This window comes from Pan troglodytes, chromosome 18 (assembly GCF_028858775.2).
Source record: "Pan troglodytes isolate AG18354 chromosome 18, NHGRI_mPanTro3-v2.0_pri, whole genome shotgun sequence".
NCBI classification, from domain to species: Eukaryota; Metazoa; Chordata; class Mammalia; order Primates; family Hominidae; genus Pan; species Pan troglodytes.
In genome coordinates this window covers 87,283,952-87,298,427 of record NC_072416.2, presented here as the reverse complement: position 1 = coordinate 87,298,427, position 14,476 = coordinate 87,283,952, and the positions used below count along the sequence as shown (strand labels likewise).

At 56.1% G+C, this 14,476-nt stretch overlaps 1 protein-coding gene across 36 annotated transcripts in view; it reads right to left on the bottom strand.

Annotated features, from left to right (window-relative positions):
* Positions 1-14,262, bottom strand: part of ACSF3 (acyl-CoA synthetase family member 3) — a 71,429-nt gene extending 57,167 nt beyond the window's left edge. For 4 of the 36 annotated variants that reach the window (XR_010152698.1, XR_010152701.1, XR_010152699.1 and 1 more), the window contains exons 1-3: positions 7,633-7,822; positions 3,583-3,739; positions 768-1,472 (exon numbers count right to left, since the gene is read on the bottom strand). Coding sequence is in view for 16 of the 36 variants with exons in the window: in XM_054669615.2 (XP_054525590.1) it covers positions 768-1,472; positions 3,583-3,739; positions 7,633-7,715 (945 nt within the window). In the remaining 20 variants the exon portion in view is untranslated. Of the gene's footprint in view, positions 1-767; positions 1,473-3,582; positions 3,740-7,632; positions 7,838-8,343; positions 8,521-14,126 lie in introns of those variants that run through there. The other 32 variants (XR_010152688.1, XR_008540077.2, XM_054669607.2 and 29 more) reach the window with 23 other exon arrangements.
* Positions 14,263-14,476: the final 214 nt, after the last annotated feature.

The window sequence follows — 14,476 nt, the reverse complement described above, 5'->3', positions numbered from 1 at the left end:
GCAGCGTGAGGCACGGCCCACTGAATCCTCTGTCCAATCTCACGGAGGACACTGCCTGCTGCCTGCACAGGCTCCAGGGAGAAGCACATGTGCGTGTCACTCCCCTCAGCAAGGACAGAGGAGTCTGGAGCCCGTCCCTCCCGACAGGCGCGCTGCTTCCAGGAGTGACGGCGCAGGCCACCCAGGGCCCAGCCTGCTGCGTGCTCATGGCGTCTCGTCAGCCCACGACTCCGTGGGGTACACTTCCTGCCTTCCCCTTCCTGGCTTTTGGTTTTCATTTTTACTTGATTGCTTCAAGTGCATAGGAGACGTTATGACACTGTACAAATGCCAGGTAAGTGATGTGGTTGGAAAGTTCTGTGAAGATGTGACTGAGGTCACAGGACACACAAAAAACGAGTAAGACCCGGGTGTATGGGGGGTCCTGACCACGCATCCTAACACGTGGCTGGCCTCTGAAAAGCCCCTCAGCATCACAGGCAGTGAGTGGTCCCTTCTGACCTCATGCCGCATGGTCCTGGCAGGGTCACTCGGTGGCACCTCAATCCCTCTACACCTGGACGCTCCTGGAGCCGTCCTGCGTGGCCAGTGAGGCCAGCGGCCACATCCTGCGGGCCTGCGTCCGTGTATCTCACACGGGTCTGGAGGATGGTGACAACTGTGAACGACTCCACAGAAAAGCGAATGAAAAGATGTGCTTCTGGCCCGGAGCCCACCCGGAGTGCTGTGCAGTCACCGAAACCATCACGGCGCCAGGCGGCACTCACCACAGCCCTGATGTTTTGGTGCGTGCTCAGCACGCCCTTGGGCCTCCCCGTGGTCCCACTGGTGTAGATGATCATGGCGCCCTTGTTCCTCCATCCCTGCTCTGGGACCGGGACCTCTGCGGGTTCCTCTACTGCTCCAGTGTAGATGGCTGGTGTGAGCGGCAGCAGCGGGAGCCCCAGCTTCCTGACCACCGGGCTCAGGAGCTCCAGGTACTCCTGGCTGGCAAGGACCACAGAGCTCTGGGAGTCGCAGATGACATACTCCAGCTGGGCCGCGGGATGCTTCCTGTAGAGGGGGACTGCCACACCGCCGCTCATCCATGAGGCCCACTGGGCCACGACGTAGGAGGCGTCGTTGGCGCAAAGGAAGGAGACCCTCTCCTCCCGGAGGTCCCCGCCGACACACCCGCAGAGCCTGCAGATCTCCTGGGACAGGCGAAGGCTGCGGGAATAAAGCTCCCTGTACGTGTGGCGGCCGTGCCGGTCAACCAGGGCGATCCTGTCCCCAAAGGCCAGGGCACGGGTGAACACCGGGGCGCTCCTGTCCGAGCAGGCCGCTGGGGCTGTGTGCAGAAGACCACTTCCTCTGTGTCTCGCAGGCGCCAGCCGGCAGGAGGCCAAGGCGCAGCCCAGGCGCCGGAAGGTGAGCACCGCATGGGGCGGCATTGTACTGACAGGCGCTCCCGGGAGCCTCCTGGGGCCGAGCTGGAGAAAGGCAAGGCACAGGACGTGAGTGCCCAACTGTCCCATCCAAACGTGGCCAAGACAGGATTTAAAACACCTCCCCAGTACCCAGCCAGGTACGCCTGCTGCACCTTCAGTCATGAGGCAGCGCACCAGACAGGCCACGTCCAGCCTTTCTCACCCACACTGCTGGAACGTTCCGTACGTGCCCAGCATCTCAGCTTTCTATTTCACTTCATGAGTTTAAGGATTCCCAAATCACACAAAATTCTAAACAATGAAATAAACTAGGTAAAACCAAGGAGAAGCATATAAAATTCAACACACTTAAGGTACATCTGAATAATGGGTTTTAGAATCCTGAGCCTGGAAAACCACCCGTGAGAGGGGGAAGTGCAGAGAAGAGCTCAGCACAGCCCCCGCTCACAACAGGCACGGCCTGGAGACCCCGCCCCCGGGGCAGACACAGCGCTGCCTCTCTCAGACCCTTCCCACACTGGTGCACAGTGGAAATGTGGTGAGGTGCCAAGGTTCGTTTTTTTTTTTTTTTTTTTTTTTTTGAGACAGGGTCTTGCTGTGTCGCCCAGGCTGGAGTGTAGTGATGCAATCATGGCTCAATGCAGCCTCGACTTCCTGGGCTCATGCCATCCTGTGGCCTCAGCCTTCCGAGTAGCTGGGCCCACAGGCATGTGATACCACACCCAGCTTTTTTTTTTTTTTTTTTTTGGTAGAGACAAGGTCTCACTGTATTGCCCAGGCTGGTCCAAAGTCCTAGGGTTATGGCAGGTGTAAGCCATGCTTTTTTCCTTCTTTTCTTTTCTCTCTCTCCTCTCTCTCACCTTTTTTTCCTTTCTCTCTCTCTCTCTATTATCTATCTGGGATGGAGTCTCACCTGCTCTATCTATCTATCTATCTATCTATCTATCTATCTATCTATCTAAGATGCAGTCTTGGTCTGTCACCCAGGCTGGAGTACAGCAGTGTGATCTGGGCTTACTGTAACCTCCGCCTCCTGGGTTCAAGTGATTCTCCTGCCTCAGCCTCCTGACTAGCTGGGATTATAGGTGCGCACCACCACGCCTGGCTAATTTTTGTATTGTTAGTAGAGACGATGGGTTCACCATGTTGACCAGACTGGTCTCCAACTCCTGACCTCCAGTGATCCACTCACCTTGGCCTCCCAAAGTGTTAAAATTACAGGTGTGAGCCACTGCACCCAGCCAAGCCAAGCTTTAAATCAGGCAATTCACAGGGCTAGAAAATGTGTTTTAGGTTGAACTATAATTCTCTCCTTTCCCCCAAAAAACTTAACTACTAAATAACAAATAAATCAGCAGGAAGCGAGGGCTCCCTGGGAGGGGTCGCGCGGGCCCGCCGTCCGCTGGAATTCTTCATTCAGAGAAAGGAGACCGAGAAGAAGCCAGGGTGCCTCCGCCTGTGGGCCCAACGCTCCTGACGTGTGAGGGCTGGTCCAATTCTGCAACATGCATTCTGCAGCCAGAGGACACTGCCCACGGGACACCGCCCCAGGATGCGGACACAGGCCAGGGGCACAGCCCCCGCATTCCAGAGCGAGAAGAAGGGGTGGCACTCTCCACGAGGCTCCTGCATCCCTGGCCCTTTATAATCAAAGCTTTGCTCGACTCACGAGGGCATGGGACAATCTGCTTTCTCAGGCTCTTTACGACCATCAGAACTGATCATGTTTCCTTCCCAGCGCGGAAGCGGCCTGCTGGAGTAAACAACAGTCGCTTGCTCTAGTTTCAAGCCCCCAGCTTTACAGCTCCTTCAGGCACTGTGCTGTCCCTACTTCAGCCCCTGAAGTAAGAATAGGCTGGTCTGCCTCCCTTCCTGGGGGAAGCACCCTCTGGGCTCTGCTGCCACTGGGCACTCAGTGGTCCTCGGTCTGACAGCGTCCCAGGCCTGTGGCCGAAGCGTAGTCAAGTTGTCCGTTTGGTTTTCAGGGACTTTGAACAAGTATTATTTTGACAATGATGCTACCGTCTAATACACACATATTAGGTTAGGTTTCATCTCAGCATTTTGCCTCAACCACACTCTGTTCAGTAAACAAACAAGGCAACTACTTGTTCACACACAGAAAAGCAAAGGAGGCCAAGTTCAAACTCACCCAGCTCCCGAGCCAGAGAGAGGTGGTAAGGGGAAGTTCGCAGTTCACAAGAGCGGCAGGCACAGCTGCTTCAGCAGGTGGAAGGCACTGCAAATGCTCATCCTCCTGGGGCAGGCACCAGGCCTGGTGCTGGAACCCGGAAGGCCGGTGAGGACACCTGTCAACGGGCATCTGTGCTGAGGTCCCAGGCTGTGTGTATAACGCTTCCCACAGGCACAACACTCAACACTCAATGGGGGAAGGGAAGCATGTTCATTTACAAGCTAAAGACAACATTATCAAATAAAGCTGTGAGCCTTATCTCCCGACAACGGGCAGCAGTGACCCCATGACCCTGTCGAGTCTCCTCCCACACACCACGCCCCCTCTGTGGGATCTGTGCCCATGTTTAGCAGGTTCTCTCTCTCCAGCACATCTCTTTCATTAACTTGCGAGGGGAAAGCTACCGTGTTATTGTCTGCGGTTTGTACTAAACAGTTTTGTTTTCTGCTCTTAGTTTGAAACTGTCACAACACTTCATAGTTGTCTAACAAAACAAACTTCATGACAATGAAAATCGTCAGAGCCAAAGTATGTTTTGTGCTTGAGACCCTCAACTACTGGCCTTGGTTTTTGCTTGTTTGATTTGGGTGTCTGGTTTCCCCACTAGCCTGGGGCTCTTTTGTTTTTTTTTAAGACGGAGTCTCACTCTGTGCTCTGTCGCCCAGGCTGGAGTGCAGTGGCACGATCTCGGCTCACTGCAAGCTCCGCCTCCCAGGTAGCCTGGGGCTCTTAATGAAGTCCCCTGTCCCAGCCAGCAGAGGGATCTCCTGCCTCTGGCCCAGGCAGGAGGAAAACGAGCCACACAGGGCCCTGAACCTCAGCACAGCTCCGCGGGCTGCTTGGACGTCCTGTGTGAGTCTTCTCTGAATCCTACCAAATGGTCAGTCCTGCAGGCCACATCATCTCCTGACTCGAGGCACCCATGTTCTAGAAGCCCTCCACAGCTGTTCAGAGGCAGGGCAGTGGCTGGTCCGCCCACACACCTGGACTCTGCTACCATAGAGAAACCCAGAGAATGGCAAGAAAACAACTAGGCTTGACCAGACACAAGACACGAGATTGGCACGTGGGCTGTGCCAGCTTCAGAAAGCAGCAAACCAGGGCGGCCCCATCATGCTTCCTTCCTCACTTCCAACCAATCCTGCACTGCTTTACAGGTGTGAGGGCACAGAAACGAGAATCCACACACAGAAAACCGACTGGGCACTGCGTGCTCTGGGTTACGGCCCCGAGGCCAGACTTCCACTGCTGAGAGCCACAGGGAGTGTCTGGGGTGCACGGAGCAGGGGACGGTGCTTTCTGGGGTGCTAAGGAGCGGAGCACTAGGGCGGCCGTCGACACTCACTCAATATAGAAGGTGCCTGTCATTGTGTGTAGCTGTTTCTCAATATGACAGAAGCACATAAAAGGGGGATGACGGCTTTCCTCTAACTAAAGCTGCTGCTCAGAAAAGGTTTCTGCAGACCACAAAGAAGCGAGTTCCGACGAAGCGAGTTCAAGCTCGTGCTGTGCACACGCTAACCACACGCTGAGCACACACTAACCACACGCTGAGCACACGCTAACCACACGCTGAGCACACACAGCACACACTACCAGAGCACAGCCCCCCTTTTGGCATTTCTACAAATTCCTGGGTCACCCCGCAGGGCGAAGCCACGGAAGAATAAGAGTGGATTCCCCACAAAACCCACAGCTCAGCAGAGCTGGTGATGCTGATGTGCACAGCTGGGCTGGGCAAACTCAAAGTGCAGGCTGAGAAGAAACTGCTGTTCTCCTGCGCGGAATCCAGAGCGCTGCCTGTGGGTGGGCACTCCTGCCACCAACCCCTGGGAGGTGACAGATGTGACTGGCCCCGTGTGACATGGTCCCAGCTCCCAGAGAGCCCACGCGCTATGAGGAGAGGCCACGGGCAGGAGGAACGGACGGGGGCCTGGTGGGGAGGCTTCCTATGGAGGGTGAGAAGGGCCTGGCCCAGCCAGAGTCGGCCGAGGGAAGGCGGGAGTCCTGGCACCTACGGCTGTGTTCACTCGGGGTGTCTAGGGCACAGATGCCGGGAAGTGACAATGCTGGGTCATTTTTAATTTTGAGAAATACTGACAAAGTCCCCTCCAACGAGGTGCTGATTTATTCTCCCACCAAGCATGTGGAAAACGGAACCAGCCCCATCAAACCAGCTTTTCAGTCCCTCAGGCTTGGGACAATGAAGTGCCCAGTCATCAGTTCTCTTGCACAGCACAGAGGCTGAATCTTCACGGTCATCGGATCAGAGCCTGCCTCGACCACGCAGACAGAGCCCACTCAGGGCAGATGGCCGTGCGCGGTCTTCCTGCACACCTCCCGGTCCAGAGGCACCCCAGCTCCCTCAGAGAGAACCTCACCTTTCAACCACTGGGACCCCTTCTACCGTGGGGCGCCCCATCACCACCAGGAGCACAGTGTGGAGGGACACTGCCCACCAGACAAATGCAGTTCAGTCAGGGGCTTCCACCCTCATCAGCCAGCTTCATACCCCTGCTACCCCGAGGTCAGCGGCGTCACCACGTGGCTGGGCAAGGACTCTAGTCAGAAGCTGAGAAAGGTGCCTGAGCCAGGACAGCCTCCTTGGTGAAGGCGTACTGGAACCACTGAAAACAGCGGCTCTCCAGCCCTCGGGGAGGGAGGCAGGACCTCTCGGTGTTCTAGCCATCAAGTTCTGAGATCAGACCACTAAGGCACTGGGGCTTCTCGGGAACACACATGCAGCGCAGCGGGATGCATCTTTTCCCTCCTAACTGGAGTGCTGGTTAATGGCAGAGTTAGTCACCACAGGCTTCGACTTGAACGGCCGCTGCCTTTGTCCTCATTCCCTCACTGGCCTAGCCCTTCACTTCCCACCGCTAAGATGGCAGAGTAACAAGACCTGCCTCACAGGCTTCACGTGAGAATGTACGAATGGCCTGGCACAGGCCAGGCAGAAGACAAACCGCCACGCCGTGCTCAGCAGGGTGCTCCCCATGGAGCCTCGCAACAAAAATTACTAGATGAGAACGACACTCGCATTCAAATGAAGGGCTGCTTTCAACATGAATAAAACGACACCTGACCTGTTCACCACCACACCTGACCCCCCCACCCCGCCAGACCTTGTGTTTGAAGTGGATGCCGGCACTTCCTCCTGTCGGCTGCCCTGATGAGGGTGTGGGGCAGAGGAGGGCTGTGCTCGGCCTTCGGGGCAGGATGCGTTTCAGCATCACACCTGTGGTTTGGGGGGTTGTTTTCAAAATTACATTTTTAAGTAACAGACATTCACATTGCATTCATGAGCAGTACATTCAAATAAAAAAAACCAAAAAGGAAAAATACACTTGAAACCCATACCCATTTTAGGAAGAAAAATACTATTTTAAAAATGCCATCTGGAAAGGTGACACTTACAACTATCCCAAGCCCACAGTTCAATCCACCATTTCTGTCTGCCTTGAGGAGATGGTTCAGAGCCAAAGGAGCAAGAGCAAGGGAAGCCTCATCTTATGTCCCCCAACACCTGCGGAGAGGACACCAGCCTGAGCCAGGCTTCACGCTACAAAGCTCCCAGGGTCCCCAGGGTCCACCGGTAGTAACACCCGTGCTCCTGGGTCCACCATGTGAACCCCCTCCTCAACAAGGTCTCAGCCTTGGGCCCTAACATGAATGTCTGTCCTCCCAGGCTGGGAAAGCAACAACTATGCCCCAGACACAATTCGTGTTCCTATCTCTAAACGTGTTCCCTTTCTGGCAAATTCCTAATCATTCTTCCAAGCCCAGTTCAAATATCACCTCTTCTTTTTCAGTTTTATTATTTATTGAGACAGTGTCTTGCTCTGCCGCCTAGGCTGGAGTGCAATGGTGCTGTCATGGCTCACTGCAGCCTCCGATTCCTGGGCTCAAGAGATCCTCGTGCCTCAGCCTAACCAGTAGCTGGAAGTGCAGGTGTACGCCACCACACCCAGCTAATTTTTACATTTTTTGTAGAGACAGGGGTCTCACCATGTTGCCCAGGCTGGTTTTGAACTCCTGGCCACAAGTGATCCTCCTGCCTCTGCTGCCCAAAGCGCTGGGATTACAGGCATGAGCCACTGCACCTGGCCTGCCTGGTGGAATTTAGACTCAGGACAGCAACATCAACTCCTGACTGCGCCGGGCCTCACCCCTTTAAACCTTCCCTCTCTCCAGGGAATGCGCTGCCTGCAGTACCTTCCAAATACTTCACGGCCGCACGTCTCCATTGTTTGCTCATAGATCTACATGCCCTCAGGGGCTAGGCCGGCTGTGAACCTGTGCCCCACGCGCCCAGCAAGGTGCACGCAGCAAACAACTAAAACGGGGAGTACTTCAAGGGTGACTTCTGAAGCCCAATGAGAAATGGAAGTGAATTTATTCCAAACACAACCAAACACGATTGGTTCTGAGGATGCCTGAACACGGACCCCGCCGGCTCGACGGTATCACCCGGCCCGGCGTCCGCACAGCTTCTCTCCCCGCACCCCGCGCGGGGGCCCCGCTCCCCGCCGGACACGAGAGGCTCGGCGTCCCGGGAAGGCCGACGCCCGGCCCCAGGCGGCTCGCGGGGAAGCGACCGCGCCACGGGCCACGGCTCAAGCCCAGCTGCGGCCCAGGGGCGGGCGCCGGAGCCCACGCCCCCGAGAGCTCTGCGCCCGGCCGACCCCGCCGCGGTCCCGTGGGCCCCGCCGCCCGCACCTACGAGACGGCCGCGGCCACGGGGCAGGATCTGCCTCGCTACAACTCTTCCTCGTCCTCCGCCGCGCGCGCGCCGGGGTCGGGCCGGGTTCCGGCCAGGTCCCGCGGGGTCGTGAGTCGGGCCGGACCGCTTCCGGCGCCCAACAGCTTCCCCGGCGCGGCGCGTCCGTCGCCCAAGCGCGTCCCCCCGGCGCGGCGCCGTGGCGGCGGGTTCCGGGCGCGCGTGTTCCCCTGTCCCGCCTGTCCCGTCGTGGCGGGGTCGGGGCCGCGGGCGTCTCGTGAGCCGTGGCCGTGGCAAGGCGCCGTGGTCTCCGCTAGCCCAGGGCTGCCCGGATCAGAACGGCGCGCGGGACCACTCCCAACGCGGATTGCTGGGCCTCGCCCCGTCCTCCCAAAGGGGCTCTCTGGGCTTTGCGGCTGGGGGTCTGCACGCTGAGCTCCTGGGTGATTTTATTATTATTATTATTGTTGTTACTTTTTCTTCTTATTATTATTATTATTTTGAGATGGAGTCTCGCTCTGTCGCCCAGACTAGAGTGCAGTGGTGTGATCTCGGCTCACCGCAACCTCCGCCTCCCGGGTTCAAGTGATTCTCCTGCCTCAACCTCCCAATTAGCTGGGACTACAGGCGCCCGCCATCATGCCTGTCTAATTTTTGTATTTCTTGGGTGATTTTAAACGGACCGCATTTGAGACTCTCTCCTCGACGGGACTTGGGAACCAGGATACGAATATGAAGCGAGACTGTTGGATGGACAGTGGCGGAAAACATTTAAAGCCAAACACAAAGTCCAGTTGGCTGAAATGTGAGGGTTTTTCCCCTAAAATAAATACTAATAACACAAAGACGTGTACTGGCAAACAGTAGTACAAATTATCTGCAGAACCGTCCTGGTGTGATGGCTCACGCCTGTAATCCCAGCACTTTAGGAGGCCGAGGTAGGCAGATCACGAGGTCAGGAGTTCAAGACCAGCCTGACCAACATGGTGAAACCCCGTCTCTCCTAAAAATACAAAAATTAGCCGGGCGTGGTGGCGGGTGCCTGTAATCCCAGTTACTCGGGAGGCTGAGGCAGGAGAATCTCTTGAGCCTGGGAGGTGGAGATTGCAGTGAGCTGAGATTGCGCCACTGCACTCCAGCCTTGGCAGCAGAGTGAGACTGTCTCAAAAAAAAAAAAAAATTATCTGCAGAACCTTGCACACTGTTTTTTTGTAAGTGTATTATTTTCCATGCCCATCTTCCTCTCTTGTGATGATTGCTGGGGCAGCAGTTGTGTCCTTGGAAGGCTCAGGAAAGGGCACTTCAGGAGCCCGAGGATGGTTTTCCTGGGAGGAAGGAGCTGGATCTGGGGGAAGTTTGTAACACAGAGCGTGGGAGAACAAACCCAAACTTCTAGTGCCTCTGGTTGCCACCCTGCTAGGTATCATGCAGAAAAAGCAAGTCCAACCCTCTGCCCCTGGTTGCCACCCTGCTAGGGTATCCTACAGAAAAAGCAAGTCCAACCCTCTGCCACTGGGACAGGCTTGATCTGGTGTCAGAATTCTGTCTGTTGCCAGGACTCAGCAGGCTGAATGGTGTTTCCAACGAGGGCAGTAGGAAGAGTAAGGAGGGCGTCTAACATCGGGATTCAGCCCCAGGACGTGTGTGCGCAAATTTCTATCCCTGGGAAGTTGAAGAGCTCAGGCTGCGTCACCCACCTAGAGACAGGACTTGGGACAGGGTGACAGCTCCCGTGGTCCTTGGCTATGGCTCTGTGAGGGTGGCAGTGGGGGGAGGGTGCAGTCTCCGAGAAATGGCCCAGTCATCCTATGAGCAGGGGTCCCATCCGTGCCTCGGCTCTGGTCAGCATCATAGTGGCAGGTGGGAAGCAGGAGCAGTCAGGGATTAGCAGACATTGGAGGACAGCCTCTAGCCAGAGAGGCGTGGGCTGAAACAACCAGCAGAACAACTGCAGGCAGCCAGGCTGTGCAGAGTGAAGAGACCCCCAAAACCACCCCCTGTTAATACCCTCAGGGAAACAAGGGAAGCGACAGCCCCCATGAGTCCAGAGCGAGATGCCCCGAGAAAGAGCGTTCCAGTAACATAAAGGGGGGCTGGAGGGGTCAGAATACAACAGCCTGAGCAAAAACCCTAAGGGAAGGGCTAAAGGACGCCTCCTAGAAACAGAACAGAAAGACCAAGAGATGAAAAACAGGAGAGGAAAGATAAAAAAATCAGTGGGCTCAGGCAGGCATCCAATATGCTAAATACGGTAGTTTCAGGAAGGGACGGCAGAGAAAACAGAGAGAAGTCAGCTGTCAGGTAAACTCATGGACATTAGCAGACGAAGGGCCGCAGAGTGCCCAGCATGGTGAATTCCTGGACGTTAGCAGAACGAAGGGCCACAGAGCACCCAGCATGGTAAACTCATGGACATTAGCAGACGAAGGGCTGCAGAACATCCAGCGCAGGGAGTGAAAGTGGCCGCACCAACCAGGCAGACGACGTCAATGTAGTTTAGAACATGGGGACAGGGAGGGTCCTAAGTGCCCACCTGGCATCTCACTGGGACATCCAAGAGACATCAGACCCCGATGTGGCCCCAGAGGAGCTCAGGTCTCCCCCGCAGCAGCGCCCCCACCCTCACACTTTGCATCTCACCCTCGATCCTGGGGTTCAGTCTATGGCTCCCTGCTTCCTTCCCACACCACATTGAGTCCTACTGGTTTCTCCTGCAAATTCTGTCAGAGACTGTCCTACCAGCTCTGCTGTAACCACCCAGACCAGGAAAGCCTTGTTTCCTAAAGGAGTCCTCACTGGATTCATGAAGAACCCAACAGTGGCTGGAGTAGCCCCATTAAAACCTGAGTGGGATCCTGCTCAGAACCCACAGGGGGTCCTGCCCAAGCCCTGTTGTGGCCACCAGGTCCCCGAGTCCCGCCCTCCTCCCCTCTGGCCTTGTTTCCTGTGACTCCCGGGAGTCCTGGCCTGGCAGGCAGGGGCAGGTCCCCCCCGGGAAGATGGTGGACAGAGTGTCCTGTGTGTTTACCATGTTGAGAGGAGACTTGAACAATGCAAGCAAAGTTTAGGGATAGATGATCAATACATAGAAAACTAATCAAGAAAAATAAGGCAGAGATTAAACACTGGGAACACAGGAAGATGTGTTTGCCAGCAAAGGCCACATGATCATGTTGCTATAGGAGGCTCCGCTGTCCATAGCATTTACTAAACTACGATCATTTCAACATCTACAGTGTAACCATCAGCATGCAAAACTGCCGCTGATCGAACGAGTTTATCACAGACGACGGGAGGGACCCGGGGTGGAAGGTGTGTGGTGTGGCCTGGGCAGGCCTGGCAGGAGACCACAGGAACCTCCAGGGGGTAAACACCAAGAGAATCAGAACAAAGGTTCACCTCTGGTGAGCAAGAAGGGGAGGGTAGTTCTTTAAACTTTGTGGACGTATAACTGATAAGTATAAAAGTTAAACTACACTATGAAATAGTTTTTAGAGGAAGAGGAAAGGAAACATTCCAGGTGACCACGTGAACTCGGCCACTTTCAGCTGGATTCTTGCCCCTGTTCCCTAAACAAACCAAGAGGATTCCGGGAAGTCGCCTTCCAGCAGGTGCATGTCATGGAGAGGAACAAGATGACTCTCCATGGGCCAAGCCTTATCATCATGCCACCAGCTGCTACTGTCTAATACCAGACACGGAGCACCCCCACGGCCTCTCCTGGCCTCCTGCCTTTCAGGAGACTCGCTGGCAGGAGTGTCTGTGCAGGTGCAAATGTGCCCTCAGGCACGTTCCCAGCACGAGGGTGCAGGTGGGAGGAGAAATATGTGCCATGTGGTGATAAGCACAAGAGTGCTGCAGGAGCACACGGTCAGGACTTTAGAGACGAGCGCCAGGGCCCCTCTCTGCGGTGCATGGAGCTGGGCGCTGAGGGCAGTGGCAATGACTCTTGGGCAAAGGATTGCATTGTGCCGTTTTACGAATGAGGAAACTGAGGCTCGGGGAAGTGATGTCACATGTCCATGCTTACGTACCTAGAAAGCGGCCGAGCTGGGATTTGAAACCAGAATTTGGCGTCCTTTACCCCCACCCCTGCCTCCAGACATGCCTCTCTTTGCATCGCTGTGAGATTCAATGAACAAATGACACCCCCCTCTGCTGAAAACCAAACTTTTCTGCATGCAACACCAGACCAACTCCTTCATAAAGAACAAATGATCTGCAAAGGTGGATCCTCAATGATGTTTGTGCCAGGGTGGTTTACAGCAGCCACAAATCAGGAAACAGCCTGGATATCCCAGCACAGACTTTAGTGAATCGGGAGATGGCCAAATAAGAGCGGCTCTGCAGCCATTAATCATGACGCCAAATAGAAACGTGGGAATTGTATATGACGGTCTTACGTTGAATGAGAACCTGAAACTTAAAAATCAGCACACGAAGTTATCTGTGCACTGGGATCCCCAACTCTGCGGAAAGAAGGTCTGCAGGACCCCATGGAAGGGGGTGCAGCTGCCTCCAAAGAGAGCTCTTGCCTGGCTCCCAGCTCAGCCTTGTGGCACTGCCCACTGCAGCCTCCGGGCCTTGGCTTGGCGGGGAGCTGGCCCCCACGTGAAAGGGCTTTGAGCTAGGGAGGTCTAGGAGCCCCAGGGACTCACTGCTCCCGGGGCTCTCTGTGGCCCTCTCGCCTGTTCTGTGAGTTCAGGATCCGATCCTCAGAGGAGAAGTGCCCTGGGGAGGGGCCTTGGGCGGGGGAGCCCCCGAATGGGTGAGATGCTGCATGTCTTGGTCCTTACGGCTCAGCCCGCTCCTGCTTCCAGCCGGGTGCTCCCTGTGTTCCTCCTCCGGGTTGCCCCTCCCCTGCAACTACGAGGGGGTAGTAACAGCTCCTACCTCAGGAGTGCGGTGAGGAGTCGAGAGCCAGACCACTGAGGCTGTCGGTGAATATTAACTGCTACTCTTTCTCGCTCCTGTCATTTTTAGCATCTCCATCCCCAGCCCCTGAAGCAGATGCTCACGGAACGGATGTTTCTCCGGTGAGCAGACGGCGTCTGCAGCCGCTGCAGCCTCTGCAAGAGGTGCGTGGTTTCCGTGGACCCTTCCAGGAGCCAGCCATACCTCCTTGCCTGACAATGTGGGCATAGCTCAGCCTGCCCCAAGGTGCCCCCGTCCACCCCCAGCCTTTCCCGGAGGAAATCCTCCCAGCTGGAGGCCCCTGGAAACTGGCAGAGGCCAGGTGGGAATCACAAACCCCCAGCTCCCTGATGCAAACACCACCCCTCCCTGATTCAGTCGCCCCACTCCCTGATCCAAACCCCCTCCCTGATTCAATCACCCCTCCCTGATCCAAACCCCCTCCCTGATTCAGTCACCCCCTCCCTGATCCAACCCCCCTCCCTGTTCAGTCACCCCCTCCCTGATCCAACCCCCCTCCCTGATTCAGTCACTCCCGCCCTGATTCCGTTCACACCTCCGGTTTAATGGGGCCCCCTGGAAACTGGCACAGGTTGGGTGGGAATCACCACCCTCCTCCCTGACCCAGTCACCACTCCCTTCCCCGATTCAATCATCCCCTCCCAGATCCAATCTCCCCCGCTCCCTGACTCAGTCACCCTCCTTCCCTGATTCCGTTCACACCTCTGGCCTAATGGAGCCCCCTGGAAACTGGCAGAGGCTGGGTGGGAATCGCCCCCCCCCATTCCATTCATACCTCCAGCTTAATGGAGCCCCCTGGAAACTGGCAGAGGCTGGGTGGGAATCGCCCTCCCCATTCCATTCATACCTGCAGCTTAATGGAGCCCCCTGGAAACTGGCAGAGGCTGGGTGGGAATCACCACCCCGCCACGGATTCCGTCCACATCTCCCTGAATGAGCCCCCTGGAAACTGCTGGGGGCGTGTGGGTCACACCTTTTCATTTGATTAAAGGAAAACACGGATCTGCCTGGCAGTGTTTGCTCACAAAGGTGCTTCTGTGAGCTGTGAACGCACTGCCCTCCCACTGCAGGCTCTGCGGAAAGCTGACCGGGGAGTGGTGGTGGTGGGAGGAAGGGATCCCCCTGGAAGGACCCATATATGATTTGCTCGTCAGCAGCCACTCAAGGTGGAGGCCCAGGGCCCCGCGATGGGGTCAG